Source organism: Hyla sarda, chromosome 7 (assembly GCF_029499605.1).
Source record: "Hyla sarda isolate aHylSar1 chromosome 7, aHylSar1.hap1, whole genome shotgun sequence".
Lineage (NCBI taxonomy): Eukaryota > Metazoa > Chordata > Amphibia > Anura > Hylidae > Hyla > Hyla sarda.
The window spans coordinates 85,631,779-85,649,562 of NC_079195.1; the positions used below are offsets into that span (position 1 = coordinate 85,631,779).

Genomic DNA, 17,784 nt, shown 5'->3' on the forward strand with positions numbered 1-17,784 from the left:
CCCGCCACCCTCCCACCACCGTAGAAAAAAGGTGATGGCTCGCCAGGCATTTTCGGCAGCGGAGGCATACGCTTTTCTTGCCTCCGACTCCGAATCTGTCAGTGAGGAAGATGAAGATCCTACATTCCTGTGTTCTTCATCGTCCTCCTCATCATCTAGTACTGATGATGAGTCCCCTGTACGGTGGCGGAGACGCCGCCAGGCGAGGCCACCCACCCCCCATGATAGTGGCCCAGTGGCCGGCACTAGTGCGACTGGTGATGCCGCTCGTACTAGGAGTCCGACCCCCCAGACAAGTTTACCGGAGCCCCCTTCCGGTGTACCTGTCCGGAGACCCCCAGAGGGTTATCAGCCACGGGTTTCGGAGTTTGTTGGTGACATCGGAATCCGGATTGACAATTCTGGATTCACTGAAATTGACTATTTCAGTTATTTTCTCAGTAACAGTTTTGTCAATCACATGGTGGAGCAGACAAATCTGTACGCCAGGCAGTTCATCGCCCACCACCCTGATTCTGTTTTGGCCAGGCCCAATGAATGGTACGCCATTGATGCAGCAGAAATGAGGACATTTTGGGGACTCTTGCTGCATATAGGCCTGGTCAAAAAACCAAGTGTCAGGCAGTACTGGATCGGGGACATCTTCTACCAGACCCGGCTTTACAGTATGGTCATGGCACGGAGGCGGTTTGAGGCCAATCGGAAATGCCTCCATTATGCAGATAATGAGGCATGTCCACCCCGAGGTGATCCCACCTATGACTGGCTTTACAAAGTGAGGCCGGTCATTGATCACTTTGGGGCCAAATTTTTGGAGGCCTATGTACCCCTCAGGGAGCTCTCGGTCGATGCGCCAGTATATTCCCTCGAAGCGGGCGCGGTATGGCGTGAAGCTCTATAAACTTTGTGAGAGTACCTCCGGGTACACTCTCAAGTTTAGAGTGTATGAGGGACAAGATTCCCGTATTGAACCCCCAGATTGTTCCCCCACTCTGGGTGTAAGCGGGAAAATCGTTTGGGAGCTTGTGCACCCATTGCTGGATAAGGGTTACCACGTGTACATGGACAACTTTTATACCAGCATCCCTCTCTTCACATCCCTTGCCGCCAGATCCACGTCCGCTTGTGGGAGCATGCGGAAAAACCAGAGAGGCCTCCCTCTAAATTTTCTGCAGACACCTATGCCCCGTGCCCTTACCAATGAAAACCTGTTGCTGGTCAGGTATAAGGATAAGAGGGATGTCCTTATGCTGACCACTATTCATGGTAATGGCAGCTCACCCGTCCCTGTGCGAGGTACCACAACACCGGTCCTCAAGCCCGGTTGTATTTTGGACTACAATCGGTATATGGGGGGAGTTGATCTCTCTGATCAAGTCCTCAAGCCATACATGGCCATGCGGAAAACACGGGTATGGTACAAAAAAGTTGCGGTCTATTTGGTACAGGTTGCCATGTACAACGCTTTTGTACTGTCCCAATACGCTGGCAACACAGGGACATTCCTCCAGTTCCAAGAAGAAGTCCTAAAGGTCCTGATCTTTGGCGACCGGGAAAGAGCAGGCCGGACTTCTCAAGGATCTGGAGTAATAGGTGCCAGGATCATCCCAGGCCAACACTTTCCAGGTGAGCTCCCCCACACTGGAAAGAAGGGACGATCCCAGAAAAAATGCAGAGTTTGTGACACTTGCCCTGATCATCCGGGCCTCTGCATTAAAAAATGCTTCAGAGAGCATCACACTTCCATGCAGTACTAAATTTTCCATCTTCATTTTAATTTTCCATAATTTGACCCCAATGTATCAAGTCCAGAGTACATTCCAAATGTTAACCCCATAAACCACTAAATTGCCGTAAAAAACTCATCTAAAAAAAAAAAACTGATAAGACCTCTGGGGGTATTTTTTTCTCTGGGTCATGGGTCACTGAGTCACTATCATCGGGGACTTTTTTTGTTGCCTCAAATGCGCAGCGCTCTCTCTCCACCTGAGCGGGGTGCGCATTTGAGGTAACAGGTTAGGGACGGCCACACACGTCACATTCCCAGAATGATGATTCAGAGCACAGGGTTTGGGGCAGGCATATTTTTTAGTTTTGGCTATGCTCTGGGTCATCATTCTGGGAACATAACCTGTTTTATAATTTAATGTCCCACTGTACCCCATTTTAGTTATTTAATGTACCCCAGTTATTTATCCCATGTAATGCCCCTTGAGGGGGCGTCCCACTGTTCTGGCTCCATAGGCCGCAATGCAGAAGCTCAAGGCCCCTGAATGCGACCTGCTCCTCTGAGACCGGTGGGCATGCTGTTTACGCCCAGACTTGAGGTATGTCCTTACTCCAAAGAAATTTATTTACACATTTACAATGACATTTTCTCCTTTTACCACTTGTGAAAATGAAAAATTTGGGGTAACCCCAACATTTTAGTGTAAAAAAATTTATTTTTTCATTTTCACATCCCACTTCATGAATATTTATCAAACACCTGTGGGGTGTTAAGACTCACTGTACCCCTTTTTATGTTCCTTGAGGGATGTAGTTTCCGAAATAGTAAGCCATGTGTTTTTTTTTTTTTTTTTTTGCTGTTCTGGCACCACAGGGGCTTCCTAAATGGGACATGCCCCCCAAAATCCATTTCAGCAAAATGTGCTTTCCAAAAGCCAAATGTGACTCCTTCTCTTCTGAGCATTGTAGTGCGACCGCAGTGCACTTGATGCCCACACATGGGGTATTTTCATACTCAGAAGAGATGGGGTTACAAATTTTTGGGGGCATTTTCTCCTATTACCCCTTATAAAAATATAAAATTTGGTGGAAAACCAGCATTTTAGTGAAAAAAATCATTTACACATCCAACTTTAATGAAAAGTCGTCAAACATCTGTGGGGTGTTAAGGCTCAGCGGACCCCTTGTTACGTTCCTTGAGGGGTGTAGTTTCCAAAATAGTAGTCCATGTGTTTTTTTTTTGCTGTTCTGGCACCATAGGGGCTTCCTAAATGGGACATTCCCCCCAAAATCCATTTCAGCAAAATGTGCTTTCCAAAAGCCAAATGTGACTCCTTCTCTTCTGAGCATTGTAGTGCGCCCGCAGTGCACTTGACGCCCACACATGGGGTATTTTCATACTCAGAAGAGATGGGGTTACAAATTTTGGGGGGCATTTTCTCCTATTACCGTTTGTAAAAATGTAAAAATTGGTGGAAAACCAGCATATTAGTGAAACAATTTTTTTTTCATTTACACATCCAACGTTAACGAAAAGACGTCAAACACCTGTGGGGTGTTAAGGCTCAGCGGACCCCTTGTTACGTTCCTTGAGGGCTGTAGTTTCCAAAATAGTATGCCATGTGTTTTTTTTTTTTTTTGCTGTCCTGACACCATAGGGGCTTCCTAAATGGGATATGCCCCCCCAAAAACCATTTCAGAAAAACTCACTCTCCAAAATCCCACTGTCGCTCCTTCCCTTCTGAGCCCTCAACTGCGCCCGCCGAACACTTGACATACACATATGAGGTATTTCCTTACTTGAGAGAAATTGGGTTACAAATTTTAGGAAGATTTTTCTCCTTTTACCCCTTGTAAAAATTCAAAAACTGGGTTTACAAGAACATGCGAAAATTTAAGATTTTGAATTTTCTCCTTCACTTTGCAGCTATTCCTGTGAAACACCTAAAGGGTTAACACACTTACTGAATGTCATTTTGAATACTTTGTAGACATATTGTATATGTGAATTAAGATATAATTTATTTGGAATATTAATTTTCCTTACAAGCAGAGAGCTTCAAAGTTAGAAAAATGCTAAATTTTCAATTTTTTCATCAAATTTTTTAATTTTTCACCATGAAATGATGCAAGTATCGACAAAAATTTACCACTAACATAAAGTAGAATATGTCATGAAAAAACAATCTCGGAATCAGAATGAAAGGTAAAAGCATCCCAGAGTTATTAATGCTTAAAGGGTAGCTCCCACCATCCTATTTTTTTTTTTTTGCTAGCCCGTTCCCCTCCCGCTACGGCACTAACCCGTTCCCTCCTCCCCCCCCCTGCCCCGCATACCCCGTTCCCTCATTACACTTGCAGTTACTGCAGAGTCCGGCAGCGGGCGTGCAAGGACAGCGACGGCAACGAGGCGGCGGCGGGAAAGTGCGGGAGGAGTGGCCTCCCAGCCAGTGGCCGGGAGCCAATGCGCTCGCTCCCGCCTGTCTGATTGACAGGCAGGGAGCGAGTGCAGCCTAACTGAAAAAGGACTGATTGCCACTCCAAAATCAGTCCTTTTTCAGTAGCCGGTTTTTAAATGTAAATTAAACCTTTTTAATGAAAAAAAATAATAATAAAAGTATATTAGAGATATGTTGTAGTACATAAGTACTACAACATATCAAAAAATAAAGTTGGTGACAGTTCCCATTTAAATTGAAAGTGGTCAGATGTGCAAAAAACGCTCTGGTCCTACAGTGGAAATTGGCCTGGTCCTTAAGGGGTTAAAGGGATACTTCACTGGCTGGTGTTGCGGCTGCGTTTGGAACATTTAGTTCCTAATGCTGTGCATGCTGCGGGGGTCGGCTACGCCCCCTTGTGACGTCAGACCATACCCCCTCAATGCAAGTCTATGGGACGGGGCGTGACAACCCCCACAGCGCGCACAGCATTGGCAACTAAATGTTCCGAATGCAGCCGGAACATTGGCCAGTGGAGTACCCCTTTAAGATTAGAAGCAGCACATGCTGAATTGGGAGACTGGACTTGACTGACTGACGGAAGTAGAGATTTCCTTGAGATTTGGCTTGGCTGTGGAATTTAGTAGACTTCTCTTCTCCCTTGGCTTCTCCTCTCAGTACATCAGTTTACAAGCTGGAACACACTCTGCTCTCCGCACTAAACTGCAAATGCCGCTAGACACACTGGACTGCACGCTAACAAGTCCAGACTAGAACTGCACTCTCCTCCCCCTCCCTTCTCTACATTAGGGGTGATTATGGGATATCCCATTGTGTAACAGGGTCACCTGATCCCTCTGCCACAATCCCTTAAGAGTACATTACATAAATCAGCACATATCACAGCATAACAATAAATCACATTTTCACAGGTTAAACAATAGAGCAGTGGGCCCAGTAAGCAGCCAAACAGGGTTTCCAAGGCAACCTCTAGCCCACACGGCCGCCTTTGGTGCTAGAACACCATATATATATTTATATAACATATATTGTATATAGATATATATACGGTACATATATAATATAGTTTATAGACCCCAGGGTGGCTCTGTGCCTCCTCTCTAGACTATATACCCCTATATAGTATAGTTTGTTATCCTGCTCTATGCCCCCACTATCATAGGCCCCAATATAGTAGGTAAGCCACAGCCATACTTCCCCGCTGCTTCACTGTTCCTCCGTGCTTAGTTACCTATCTATCGCAAAGCCATAGTCCAGGCTGGCGACATGCTCTCCTGACCGCCCAATGTCCTTCTGCTCCGCTCCTCAGGGCAAAATGTCAGGGGCATTACTCATCCTAAATCCAATCCAGTCCAGTCCACTGCTCATTGACCAGCCCTTCATTTTTTATTTTTTTTTATCAACTGGTGCCAGAAAGTTAAACAGATTTGTAGATCACTTCTATTAAAAAATCTTAATCCTTCCAGTTCTTTTTAGGGGCTGTATACTAAAGAGAAATCCAAAAAAGAAATGCATTTCCTCTGATGTCATGACCACAGTGCTCTCTGCTGACCTCTGCTGTCCATTTTAGGAACTGTCCAGAGTAGGAGAAATTCTCCATAGCAAACATATGCTGCTCTGGACAGTTCCTAAAATGGACAGCAGAGGTCAGCAGAGAGCATTGTGGTCATGACATCAGAGGAAATGCATTTCTTTTTTGGATTTCACTTTTTTCAAAAAAAAAAGTTTTCCACGGGAGTACCCCTTTAAGGTGGCTGTGACTCCAGGCTACCACATAAGATCAGGCTGCATTGGATCGTGGCCACTTCAAGAACAGTGACCAGCAGCTGCTGCTAGCAAAATAAGACAAAATCGTAAAAGATGGGACAGTCCAAAAAAAAAAAAAAGAAAACTGTACTGCCCCATTCAAAACCGGATGTATGGTCAGTCTAATTTGAAGCTTTATTTCCTTTTTCTGTATGGACAAGAGGAGGAGCAGCACCAAAGAAGCTAGGGTCGGTTTAGGGTTTAAGTCCACATGCCTGTATTACATCCACAACATAGCAGAACGCCCATATAGCAAAGAAGTGAGGCTTTATAACACCACAGTGCCATAGTAGGGACGTTTCAACTGTCTCTCACAGCTTTACAAAGACTGCAAGAGACTGCTGAAATGTTGCTACTATGGCACTGTGGTGTTGAAATAAAGCCTCACTTCTTTGCTATATGGACGTGCTTCTATGATCTTTTGTTGTGGACATCAGATTAAAAATAAAAAAAATAAAAATATATATATAGTGCTTTTATTAAAGGGATACTATGGCAGAATTATTAGTATTTTTTTAAATGAGCTGGTGCCAGAAAGTTAAACAGATATGTAAATTACTTCTATTTAAAAATCTTAAAGGGGTATTCCAGGCAAAACCTTTTTTTATATATATCAACTGGCTCCGGAAAGTTATACAGATTTGTAAATTACTTCTATTAAAAAATCTTAATCCTTCCAATAGTTATTAGCTTCTGAAGTTTTCTGTCTAACTGCTCAATGATGATGTCGCGTCCCGGGAGCTGTGCATGATGGGAGAATATCACCATAGGAACTGCACAGCTCCTGGGACGTGAGTCATCAGAGAGCAGTTAGACAGAAAACAACAACTCAACTTCAGAAGCTAATAACTATTGGAAGGATTAAGATTTTTTAATAGAAGTAATTTACAAATCTGTTTAACTTTCCGGAGCCAGATGATATATAAAAAAAGTTTTGGCCTGGAATACCCCTTTAATCCTTCCAGTACTTATCAGCTGCTGTATATTACAGAGGAAGTTCTTTTTGAATTTATTTTCTGTCTGATCACAGTGTTCTCTGCTGACACCTCTGTCCATGTCAGGAACAGAGCAGGATATGTTTGCTATGGGGATTTGTTCCTGCTCTGGACAGTTCCTGACATGGACAGAGGTGTCAATAGAGAGCACTGTGGTCAGACAAAAGAGAAATTCAAAAAGAAAAGAACTTCTTCTGTAGTTACAGCAGCTGATAAGTTCTGGAAGAATTAATATTTTTTAATAAAAGTAATTTACTGTTTAACTTTTTGGCATCAGTTGATTTAAAAAAAAAATGTTTCCATCGGAGTACCCCTTTAACCCCTTAAGGACTTAGGACGTATGAGTATGTCCTAAGTCCGGTCCCTGTCTGTAATGCAGGATGGTCCCGGCGCCTATTCACAGCCAGGACCCGCGGCTAATAGCGTGATGGCCGCGATCGTTCGGCCACGCGCTATTAACCCTTCCGATGCGGCGCTCAAAGCTGAGCGCCGCATCGAAAGTGAAAGTAGATTCTTCCCGGCTGCTCAGTCGGGCTGATCGGGGTCATCGTGATAACATTGCGATGCCCCGATCAGCTACCCGGAGAGAAGAAGGTCCCTACCTTCCTCCGGAGGCGTCTGGGCTCTGATTGCTCCATGCCTGAATTACAGGCTGGAGCAATCAACCGCCGATTACACAGCTTGTTGCCATGCAACGGCAAGGCAACAATCTGTGTATGCAATCAGCCATTGCAAGCTCATAGGTCCCTATAGGAGCTATGAGCTCGCAAAAAAAAAGTGTAAAAAAAAAGTTAACCCTTTCAGGTATTCCCTTCTGAATTAAAAGTTTAAATCACCCGGCCTTTCCTAGTAACAAAATAAAACATTGTAAATAAAAATAAACATATGTGGTATCGCCGCGTGCGGAAATGTCCAAATTATAAAAATATATCGTTATTTAAATCGGACGGTCAATGGCGTGTGCGCAAAAAATTTCCAAAATCCAAAATAGTGTATTTTTGGTCACTATTTATATCATGAAAAAATGAATAAAAAGTGATCAACAAGTCCGATCAATACAAAAAGGGTACCGCTAAAAACTTAAGATCACGGCACAAAAATTAGCCCTCATACCGCCCCATACGCGGTAAAATAAAAAAGTTATAGGGATCAGAAGATGACAATTTTAAACGGATACATTTTCCTGCATGTAGTTATGATTTTTTTCAGAAGTACGACAAAATCAAACCGATATAAGTAGGGTATCATTTTAACCGTATGGACCTACAGAATAAAGATGTGGCATTTTTTTTACCGAAAAATGTACTGCGTAGAAACAGAAGCCCCCAAAACTTACAAAATTGTGTTGTTTTTTTTTCAATTTTGTCTCACAATGATTTTTTTTCCATTTCGCCGTAGATTTTTGGGTAAAATGACTGATGTTATTACAAAGTAGAATTGGTGACGCAAAAAATAAGCCATCATATGGATTTTTAGGTGCAAAATTGAAAGGGTTATGATTTTTTAAAGGCAAAAACGAAAATGCAAAAATGTGAAATCACTCAGTCCTTAAGGGGTTAAGTTGCAGGCAGCTGTTCTGCACAGTCAAGTTCTGAGCTGGTATCTTCAGTACATTTGTGCAAACTGCATTGTTACATGGTCTGAATAGATAATGAGAGCGTCACTGGTACAGTCAGCTAGATTTCCTCCTTTCTTAGTGTAAGGGAACAGACAGACAATATTATTTAGTTGCATGTAGTAAGTTGTGAAACAGTGTAAGCAGCACCTTTCCTATGGACTTGGTTGGCCCTGCTGATATTCCCACACTATCTAAACCTTCATGACCTCCAACTCATGCAAAGTAGTTTAGTTGCTTTTTTCAGATCTTTGTTCAGCTGTTTGAGGAAGCGAGTTAAATGTGAGGATGACAGCTGCAACACCCAAAGGCATTTGAGTAGATTATTGGCTTATCTTAGTGGTCCATGAAGTGCAAATGAGAAAGGGATTGGATTTTTAGGATCGAGGGCTGAGGTTGACTGATTATGAACTTCTTACTCACACTTTGTTACCATTGCACCAACTAGTTCAGTTTTAGCTTGATATTTTACAAATCTCTTACTTAAAGGAAATCTGTCACCTGCACTAACCTGTCGGTACTGTACAGTGCAGGTGACAATGATGACAACGGTACTTACCTTGTCCCGGTCCGTGTCGGGGATCTCCTGTAATCTTCTCTGGTATCTTCACTCCGGGCACCGGTTTGGGGCATGGGCAGAGCCTAATGATGTCACCACTGCTGTTCCCAGGACCCTGCAGAAAGCAGCAGAGGCTTGAGGCATGGGCGGAGCTTAGTGACATCACCGCTGCTGCTCTCTGCTGGGTCTCTGGTCCTGGGAATTGCCGTGGTTACGACATTAAGCTCCGCCCGTGCCCCAAACCGGTGTTCGGAGCGAAGATACTGGGAAGGAGATTACAGGAGATCCTCGCCTTGAACCGGGACAAGGTGAGTACCGTTGTCATCAGTGCCACCTGCACTACCTGTCGGTTTTGACAGGTTAGTGCAGGTGACACTGGTGACAGATTTCCTTTAAAGGGGATATCCAGGCAAAGAAGAACAGAGCTAATTTCTAAAAACAACACCACACTTGTCTTCAGGCTGTGTGTGGTATTACAGCTTGGCTCTATTTACTTCAATGGAACTGAGCATCAGAACCACACCCAACTTGAGCATGGGTATGGTGCTGTTTTTGAAAGAAAAATCCCTCTAATCCCGAATAGCCCCTTTATGGCTATGTTCACACGTTGGAATTTCCGTGCGGAATTCCACATTGGAATTATGCACACAGATTCTGCAACAGCAGAGTCCAGTTAAATTCAGTGGGATTCTGCTGCTATGTGCACGTGGCAGAATTTCCGTGCGAGATGTTACTGTGATTTCCATGAACCTGTACATACTTTCTGCGGAATCTGCATGTAATTCATAGCCATCTATGAGATGACGCATTCCCACGGGTCCTAGCATATTTTTTATAAATATTTTTAGGAATAAACATAGGTAGATTTGATGAGTGAATTGTGGCATTCTGAGTCTATGCCATGGGTGGCAGCATATGAAAACAAATGGTTAGTGGGTGTTAGTTTTGCATGTTCCTTTACTGGATAAAAGCTGCTTTCTTGGCATCACAGTGATTAAACATCACATCATTAATGAGGCAGCATCTTGACTTTTATTTGATGATCCACAAATAAAACAATACAAATGCTCAACAGTATCAGGCAACAATATATCAAAAGCACAGATCTAGTTATTGACTCCACCAACTGATCCATGGCATCCCCTAAATTGAGTTTTTCTGCATTTAACTCTGCTTCCTACAGTAACTTACCTTGTAGGTATTGATATAAAAAACTATAGTGTACGACTCATCCAGAGTCCATCAGGATTTGCTTAGAAGATGATCATTGGTGGCAGTCATGCCAAGAGCAGTCTGATAATGTTCTCCTGCATAACTATGTTCTGCTTCAAGTGGTATGAGAAAATGTCCTACAACTTGACAGCTGAGGGGTTTATCTGACTTTATTAACACTTCAGTGCTCAATGGGATTTTTAAAGGGGATGTCCACTTTGTGAGAAGTTATGCTGGCCTATTGTGTGCCTAATTTATCAAAAGTCAGACGGCTCTAGATAAATTCTGCCCACGGACTTCGGGATCTATGCTTTTAGACTCTATTTAAACATGCTCCAACCTGCTTGGATGGAGGTATATATAATCATAGAGGTGAAACTGGGAAGATAAAGATAATGTTCGATATTAAAACTGCCATTTTAGGGATAGGATTAAGGGAGCAGGATAAGAATAGTGTTATAATCAAGGTCTTTGGAATGGCTAGAATAATCATTCTGAGGAGATGGTTTGCACCTGAGGGTCCATGCTGCACAGAGTGGCAGAAGGAAATAGAACAAATGAGAAGATTTGAGGCTATTTATTATAGGGGGGGAAAAGATGGGACGGAAAATTGAAATCGAGTGGAAGAAGTGGGGGGGAGGCATCCTAGCTGATAGTGGGGTGGGAAACGGTGGGAGAGCGAATATTGGGGAAAATGTTTATATGTGTCTGCATTTTTGTATATTTTTTTATATTATGAAAAAAAAAAAAAAAACCTGCTCCAACATGGTCTGATTTTTCAGCGTACCTTCAGCCGATGCGACTTGTCGCCGAAAAGTCGCTTTTGATAAATTCAGCACCAATGCATTTTTCCGTCTAAAATAGACTAGAATGCATTCACAAAAAAGTCGCACATATTTAGACTGCAACTTTCTGTGCGACAATTTTAGACATGAAAAACCAGTCTAAATCCTTTGATAAATCTCCCCCATGGTGTCCTGCTGCTGTGGTGACCAGCACTTGGCTTTAATCTGGAGCAGAACCTAAAAGTAAGTATTTAGTTCCCACCACAAGGGATATGATGTGTTGCACAGCTTCCTTTGGAGTCATCCTGGTCTTGACACCAGAGAAATGAAATGTGCTATTCTTGCTATTCTATGTCTTGATATCTGCTTCTCTTTTTGAATTGAATGTAAATAGAGGCCTATTTAGATTATTTATGTTGTCCATTATCTTGTGTTAACTTGTAATGACTGATAAAGCTTTTTTCCCATATAAAAATCATGGTGACAGAATTTAGTCGGTTCAATATCTTCCCAGTTTTAGCCAATGTGAGGTAATGGCTTCTCCTAACAGTCTATGAAACGCATTCCTGGTTAATCTCTTCATTGAAACCTTACATCAGGGCTCTGTACTGGAATTTTCCACAGTATTCCCCTGTTAATCTTATTTTAATCACAGAAGCAAACACCAAGTGCAGAATGTCAGGAACATGTCAGTGTCACTTAGAAAAGATTAAACTGTCCTCTAAGTTCTCACTAATATCATGTATGGTAAGACATAAAATAATAGTGCTGTAGAAAATGTATGGGACGTACACCATCCTCCCATAACCCTAAAACCACAGACATGAAACAAATAACATTCTCTGTCTCAGGACAATGGCACCTATCATGGGGTGGGATGTAAAAGGCAGCAAGTGAACAGTCAGTTCTTTAAGTTGATGTGTGTAAAGGAAGAAAAATTGTCAAGATTAATTGTCTTTCATGATGACCAAATTGTGACGGCTAAACAACAGGCTTGTCGGCTGTTCCCAGTAGACAATGCATATTACCTGCCAAAAGTGGTCCAAGAAAAGACAAACGGTTACTCGCACTTATACATTACAATTTTCTAAAATATTGTTTTTTCACTATCCCAGGTGTGATAGCAGTAGAGCTGCTTTGCATATCCAAATTCCTAGAGTTCCCAGTAGAGTATGGATGGCCTTTAATGTGTTTTTATGTGTTTATAATGTGGATGGCCTTTAATGTGTTTTTATAGCGCTCTCTTCAGAAAGAAACATTCCCTCTTTGGTCCAACAACAATAGTCCTCTCTGCAGCCAGCTAGAACCATGCTCTATACTAGCGACGGGCAATTACCCTGAAATAACTGGCTACAGAGTAATCATTGCATCTGAAGAGATTGTTGGCTTGACATACTGTAAATTCCAAGTCCTGTTCTAAGGCTTCTCATCAGAGTCAAACACTGACTTGAAGGTTTGCATGTTTCTTCACCTGGTGTAGTTAACTCCTTTACTTATGGAAAAAAAGGCCTATGGCCCTGATTTATTAAGAGTGGAGAGTAGTTTGCTTTGTGGGTTTTGATTCCCGACAGATATTTTTCCACGGTATTTTGCACTTTTCCCTACGTTTTGCCTTTTTTACAACTGCTCTGATCTGTGGGGTTTTCCGGAGCTCTAATCCACCACATTTTCTGTGGAAACCTTAGTAATTATGTTGCGAAGTAGACAGGAAAAAACAGGGGATTTTGGGTGGAGCACTTCTGCTTGTAAAGAACAGGACTCAACAGCGCGGTTGCACAGGACAAAAGGATTTATTGAATAGAAAATGATAGGACAACGCGTTTCGACGCTAACAAGCGCCTTCCTCATGTCCACAGAGATCAAATACATAGACACGCAGACATAGACACGCCGCCACTGCACAGCAAACACCTACAGGACGCACTCATTTGATCTCTGTGGACCTGAGGAAGGCGCTTGTTAGCGCCAAAACGCATTGTCCTATCATTTTCTATTCAATAAATCCTTTTGTCCTGTGCAACTGCGGCTGTTGAGTCCTGTTCTTTACAAGCAAAAGCGCTCCACCCAAAATCCCCTGTTTTTTTCCTGTCTACTTCGCATCCATATTTCCGTACCCTTGGAGATACGGAAGAGGGGAAAGTGAGCCACACACTGCATAATAGATCCCACTCATCCTTCTCCCCGCAGAGGGTTTTTGTTTTGCTCTGCTGGAATCTCCTGGCGGACCACGACGAAACCCAAAACGGGGTGGTGAGTTGGGCCCCTTCGTTCCCCCTACTATCTTCCTAGAGAGCGCCCCTTCGTTTTTTTTTTACCTCTGCCTTTGTAGTAATTATGTTGGGAATTTTGAAAATGACACCCCCCTTTTTTGGCAGCCATGCCCCCTTTTCCCAGCGGCTACCCCCCTTTTTGGGGGTTTCTAAGTAAAATGTAGAATTAGTCTGTTTTTTGGAAATTTTTGGTTGCAAATTCTGGTGCAGACACAATTTGTGGCTCAATGCACCAAATTGTGGTGCCCTGCGCCACATTTTGGCCCAACAAAACAGTTGTGTTTCCAATAGTAAATCAGGGCCTTTATGTTTATCATAATTATTTTTTTAAAGTTCTGTATAACATGTGGATTATGAAATCCTTATTATTATTGCATTAAATGTATCCTTACTTGGTTGAAGCTGTTCTGGTCAAGGAAAAATAAAATGTCCCTGAAAATGTCAGAGGGGATTGGAAAGTTGACATCCGAAAGTTGACATCAGGGTCTTAAAAATTTTTATACACGTATATTATCACTAATATGCCATGAACTCCACCATGTAAATGCATGGATAGAAATTTGTCCTACCTCTAGGGCAATCTTTCACAACAAAGTTTCATTAGATATAAAAGAGGTGTATGAAACAAAGTTTCAAAGCTTCATTAGAACCTGGCCAGGAGTTCCCCAGAAGACAGTGGTAGTAGGGGTGACATAATGGTTTCAGCCTAAACATGCTTGGGATGGTGGCAAATCAAGAAGACAACAAATTCTTAACCAGAATATAAAAATATGTGTTACAGTCCTTACAAAACATTTCTTTAAGGTGAAAATGGAAACCATTTTTTAATGGGATCCCCAAAAATAAAAGGGTTGGATTAATATTGTAGAGGCCTGCCTGTGTTCAAAAGAGCTCCTCAATAGTAGAGAATGACCAAGATTCATATGCAAAATATTTATTTTTTATTATAGAATGGCTTCACTCCACTTTATATGGCAGCACAGGAAAACCACTTGGAAGTCGTGAAATTTTTGCTAGACAATGGAGCAAGTCAAAGTCTGGCTACAGAGGTAAGAGTTGTACTTGGACGTTCAGGGCATGTTCCCACATAATATATGCCCTGCTGATTTAATGCTGCAGACTTAATACTGTGTTCAAACACACTAGAAGAATAAATCAATATACTGTAAATAATAAACACAGCATTAAATCTGCAGCAATAAATAGGCAGTATAAAATCCTCAGTGTATACGCTACATGTGAACATTCTATGCATGTTGCCTAATGTACTGGTAATTGGTTCTATTTTTCTTAGGATATATTATATTTGAAGGCAATATATCACCTAGATTTTTTTTTAATGATTAGAGCCAAAAACATGTTGTTTTTTTTCTAATCCGTTTCTATTTTCTTATTGTAAATTTTTTTTTTTACATAACTATGGGGCAGCCATCTAGCCTGAGCTGTTTTAAAAGTATTTAGAGTTATGCTTTACAACAAACCTCATGGACATAGTTAACCATAGACAGGAGCTGTCCTGTTTACATGTAGGGGAAAGCTTACTGGGCATGCTGTGCGACATTAACAGATGTCATTCCCCAGATACAGGGAGACTGAACTCTGAACATCATCTGTAGTTTTCTTTATCTACTGGTGTCACCTTGTACTGTAATGCTATACAGATCACTTTCCAGCAGCCTACTCCTTATTATCACAAGCAAAACAGGAAGCCCCAGCTTAGTTTAAAGGGGTACTCCGCCCCTACACATCTTATTCCCTATCCACATCTTATCCTCTGCAAGATGTGCAGAGGCGGAGGCTCATGACGTCACGGTCACGCCCCACTCTTGACATCATGACCACGCCCCCTCAATGCAAGTCTATGAGAGGGGGCGTGACAGGCGTCACACTCCCTCCCATAGACTTTGATGGAGGGGGCATGGCCTTGACATCACAAGCGGGTTGTGACCGTGTTGTCACGAGCCTCCGCCCGCATTGCCAGTCATCCGGCACGGAGCAAACTTCGCTCCGTGCACCGGATGTCTGGGGTGCCGCAGCCGAGATTGCAAGGGTCCCCAGCAGTGGAGTCCCTGCGGTGGGACCCCTTTGGATAAGGGATAACATGTCTAGGGGCGGAGTACCCCTTTAAGGCCTAGTCGCCAGAAAACTGACACTACAAAATTTGAAAGCATCACCAAATATTCTTTAAAAATACTTTTACATAAAAACGTGATTTAAACAATCGGTCATTTTCTGATTATTCATTGTCCTGAACATGTTTTTATTGTAATACAGTTTATCTCCACCTATATATGAGTTGTTGCCTGAATAGTAAATTATGAATGTTGATAGGAACCTGTCACCATGAATATGTTGTCCAATATACAGGCATCATGTTATAGAGCCAAAGGAGCTGAGAAAATTGATATACAGTTTTTTCAGAAAAGATTCAGTAGAACTTATTACTTATGGATTACAATTCCTTCTTGTTCTGGGTTTAGCAGTCCAGTGAGTGGTCCTCAGCCTGCCCTGTAGGAGTATGTTTAGAGAGATAGCCGAGTAGGACCACCACTGGACTGGACAACCAAGGATGAGCTAAGACCATACAAATGATCAACATATAAATCTGCTCAGCTCCTCTTGCTGTATAACATAATACTGGCAGATTAGGCTGCTTGTTCAAGCATAGGTGCTAAGTATACAAGTATTCTCCATTTAATGAAAGCAGGGGATAAAGTATGACCACCATAATGAATTTAGGTTATGAACGTTGTTCTTGCCATCCCTGCTTTACATAAGACATTGTCCAGTGTCCATTGCTATTGGGTTCCATTCTTCTCAAGTTGAAATGATCTCATTTGTTCCCTCAGGATGGGTTTACACCTCTGGCAGTCGCTCTTCAACAGGGCCATGACCAAGTGGTTTCTCTTCTTCTTGAAAATGATACGAAAGGAAAAGTCCGCCTGCCGGCTCTACACATTGCTGCCCGGAAGGATGACACAAAAGCAGCAGCTCTTCTCTTGCAGAATGACCACAATGCTGATGTGGAATCCAAGGTTTGTCAGTTTCATGTGGCCTTCATAGATACAATAGAATGCATGTAATAATAGAGTTAAATATCTTACAGCAAAGCAACTCCCCAAAGAAGCATTGCAAGCCCTTCCTTCCATTAATCTTCTATCACCATTGCTTCCACCCAACATACAGTTGTGTTTACATTCTGTTGCATTCTGTTCTGAAAATTTATGGGCACAGTTTTTAAGTTGCCAGGTTAAGTTCCTTTCCTATCTATTTTTCTTTGTGCAATGCATGTGCCAACACTATCTGCTTACAGGAATGTCTGTGCCGCACCAATGCAAAAACGTAATTAGGGGAGACTCATACATTATTGTAAAGGGAAGTACATTGTACCTGACAAAATAATGCCAACATGCTCAACATCTATAGTTATACATATGGAGCTAAAAAAAAACTGCCTAAGTCAACTACAGCCCTAGAAGTCAAGGGGATGGTATTACGGACTCGTTGGACTAGCAAAAATTGATGGGCACAACAGCCTCTACTTTTTTAGAGATGTTCTGTAGATACAGAATTGATCCTTTTTTTTGGCTAGAATTAGCATATATTAGTAACATATGGCAATATATATAAAAAAACATGGCCATATTTGAACTTATGCAATGGGGTGTGACTTACCAAAAAGTGGGATGTGGCTTAGGTGAAAAAGGGCCATTGCTTGTGACACACGGTTTCAATGTAAAACTAAGCGAACTAATAGATGGTGCAAACATTTACTAGCACTATATGGCAGTCCTATTAGGGCATTCTATAGTGGTGTTACTTGTGCACTGTATCATTGTAATATTTTACTATACCGTAGTAATAGTTTTCACCTTTTCATGTGACCTATTGTTTAGTTATTCATCTCTTCTTAATAAAAGGTAAACTTCCACAACATATTATACCTAGGGGTCTCTACAGACCTTTGTCTCTTACAAAGCTACATCAGTTACTCACCTCATAGATGGGGGTAAGAGGCAACAGCAGCCTTTGCTTGTCCCATTACCCAGAAATACCTTGAACTATTTATGTACACCTCCTTAATGTGTGCTGAATCTAAGTCTAATCTGTCATCACTTTCATGCTGCCTGAACCACAAGTCATTGTGACGGTCCCCGGTGGCTTTACTCCACCCCACTAGCCTTGATAGAGCTCTCCCTGTTTCGATATAAGGAGAAATCTACCAATCAAGGCTGTTGGGGAGGGGAGATGCCACCAAGGACCACCCCAATGACTGGTGACAGAATCCCTTTTAAACTATTTGTAATTTTGGGGCCACCTAAACTTTGTGCTATAATGTACCATCCATTAATAAA

The 17,784-nt window shown here is 42.2% G+C and overlaps 1 protein-coding gene across 4 annotated transcripts in view; it reads left to right on the forward strand.

The window, feature by feature from the left end:
- The window catches only part of ANK3 (ankyrin 3), a 332,095-nt gene that overhangs the window by 113,460 nt on the left and 200,851 nt on the right, over nt 1–17,784 (forward strand). For all 4 annotated transcript variants that reach the window (XM_056529886.1, XM_056529883.1, XM_056529885.1 and 1 more), the window contains exons 5-6: nt 14,380–14,478; nt 16,279–16,464. In XM_056529886.1, coding sequence (XP_056385861.1) covers nt 14,380–14,478; nt 16,279–16,464 — 285 coding nt within the window. The remainder of the gene's footprint in view (nt 1–14,379; nt 14,479–16,278; nt 16,465–17,784) is intronic.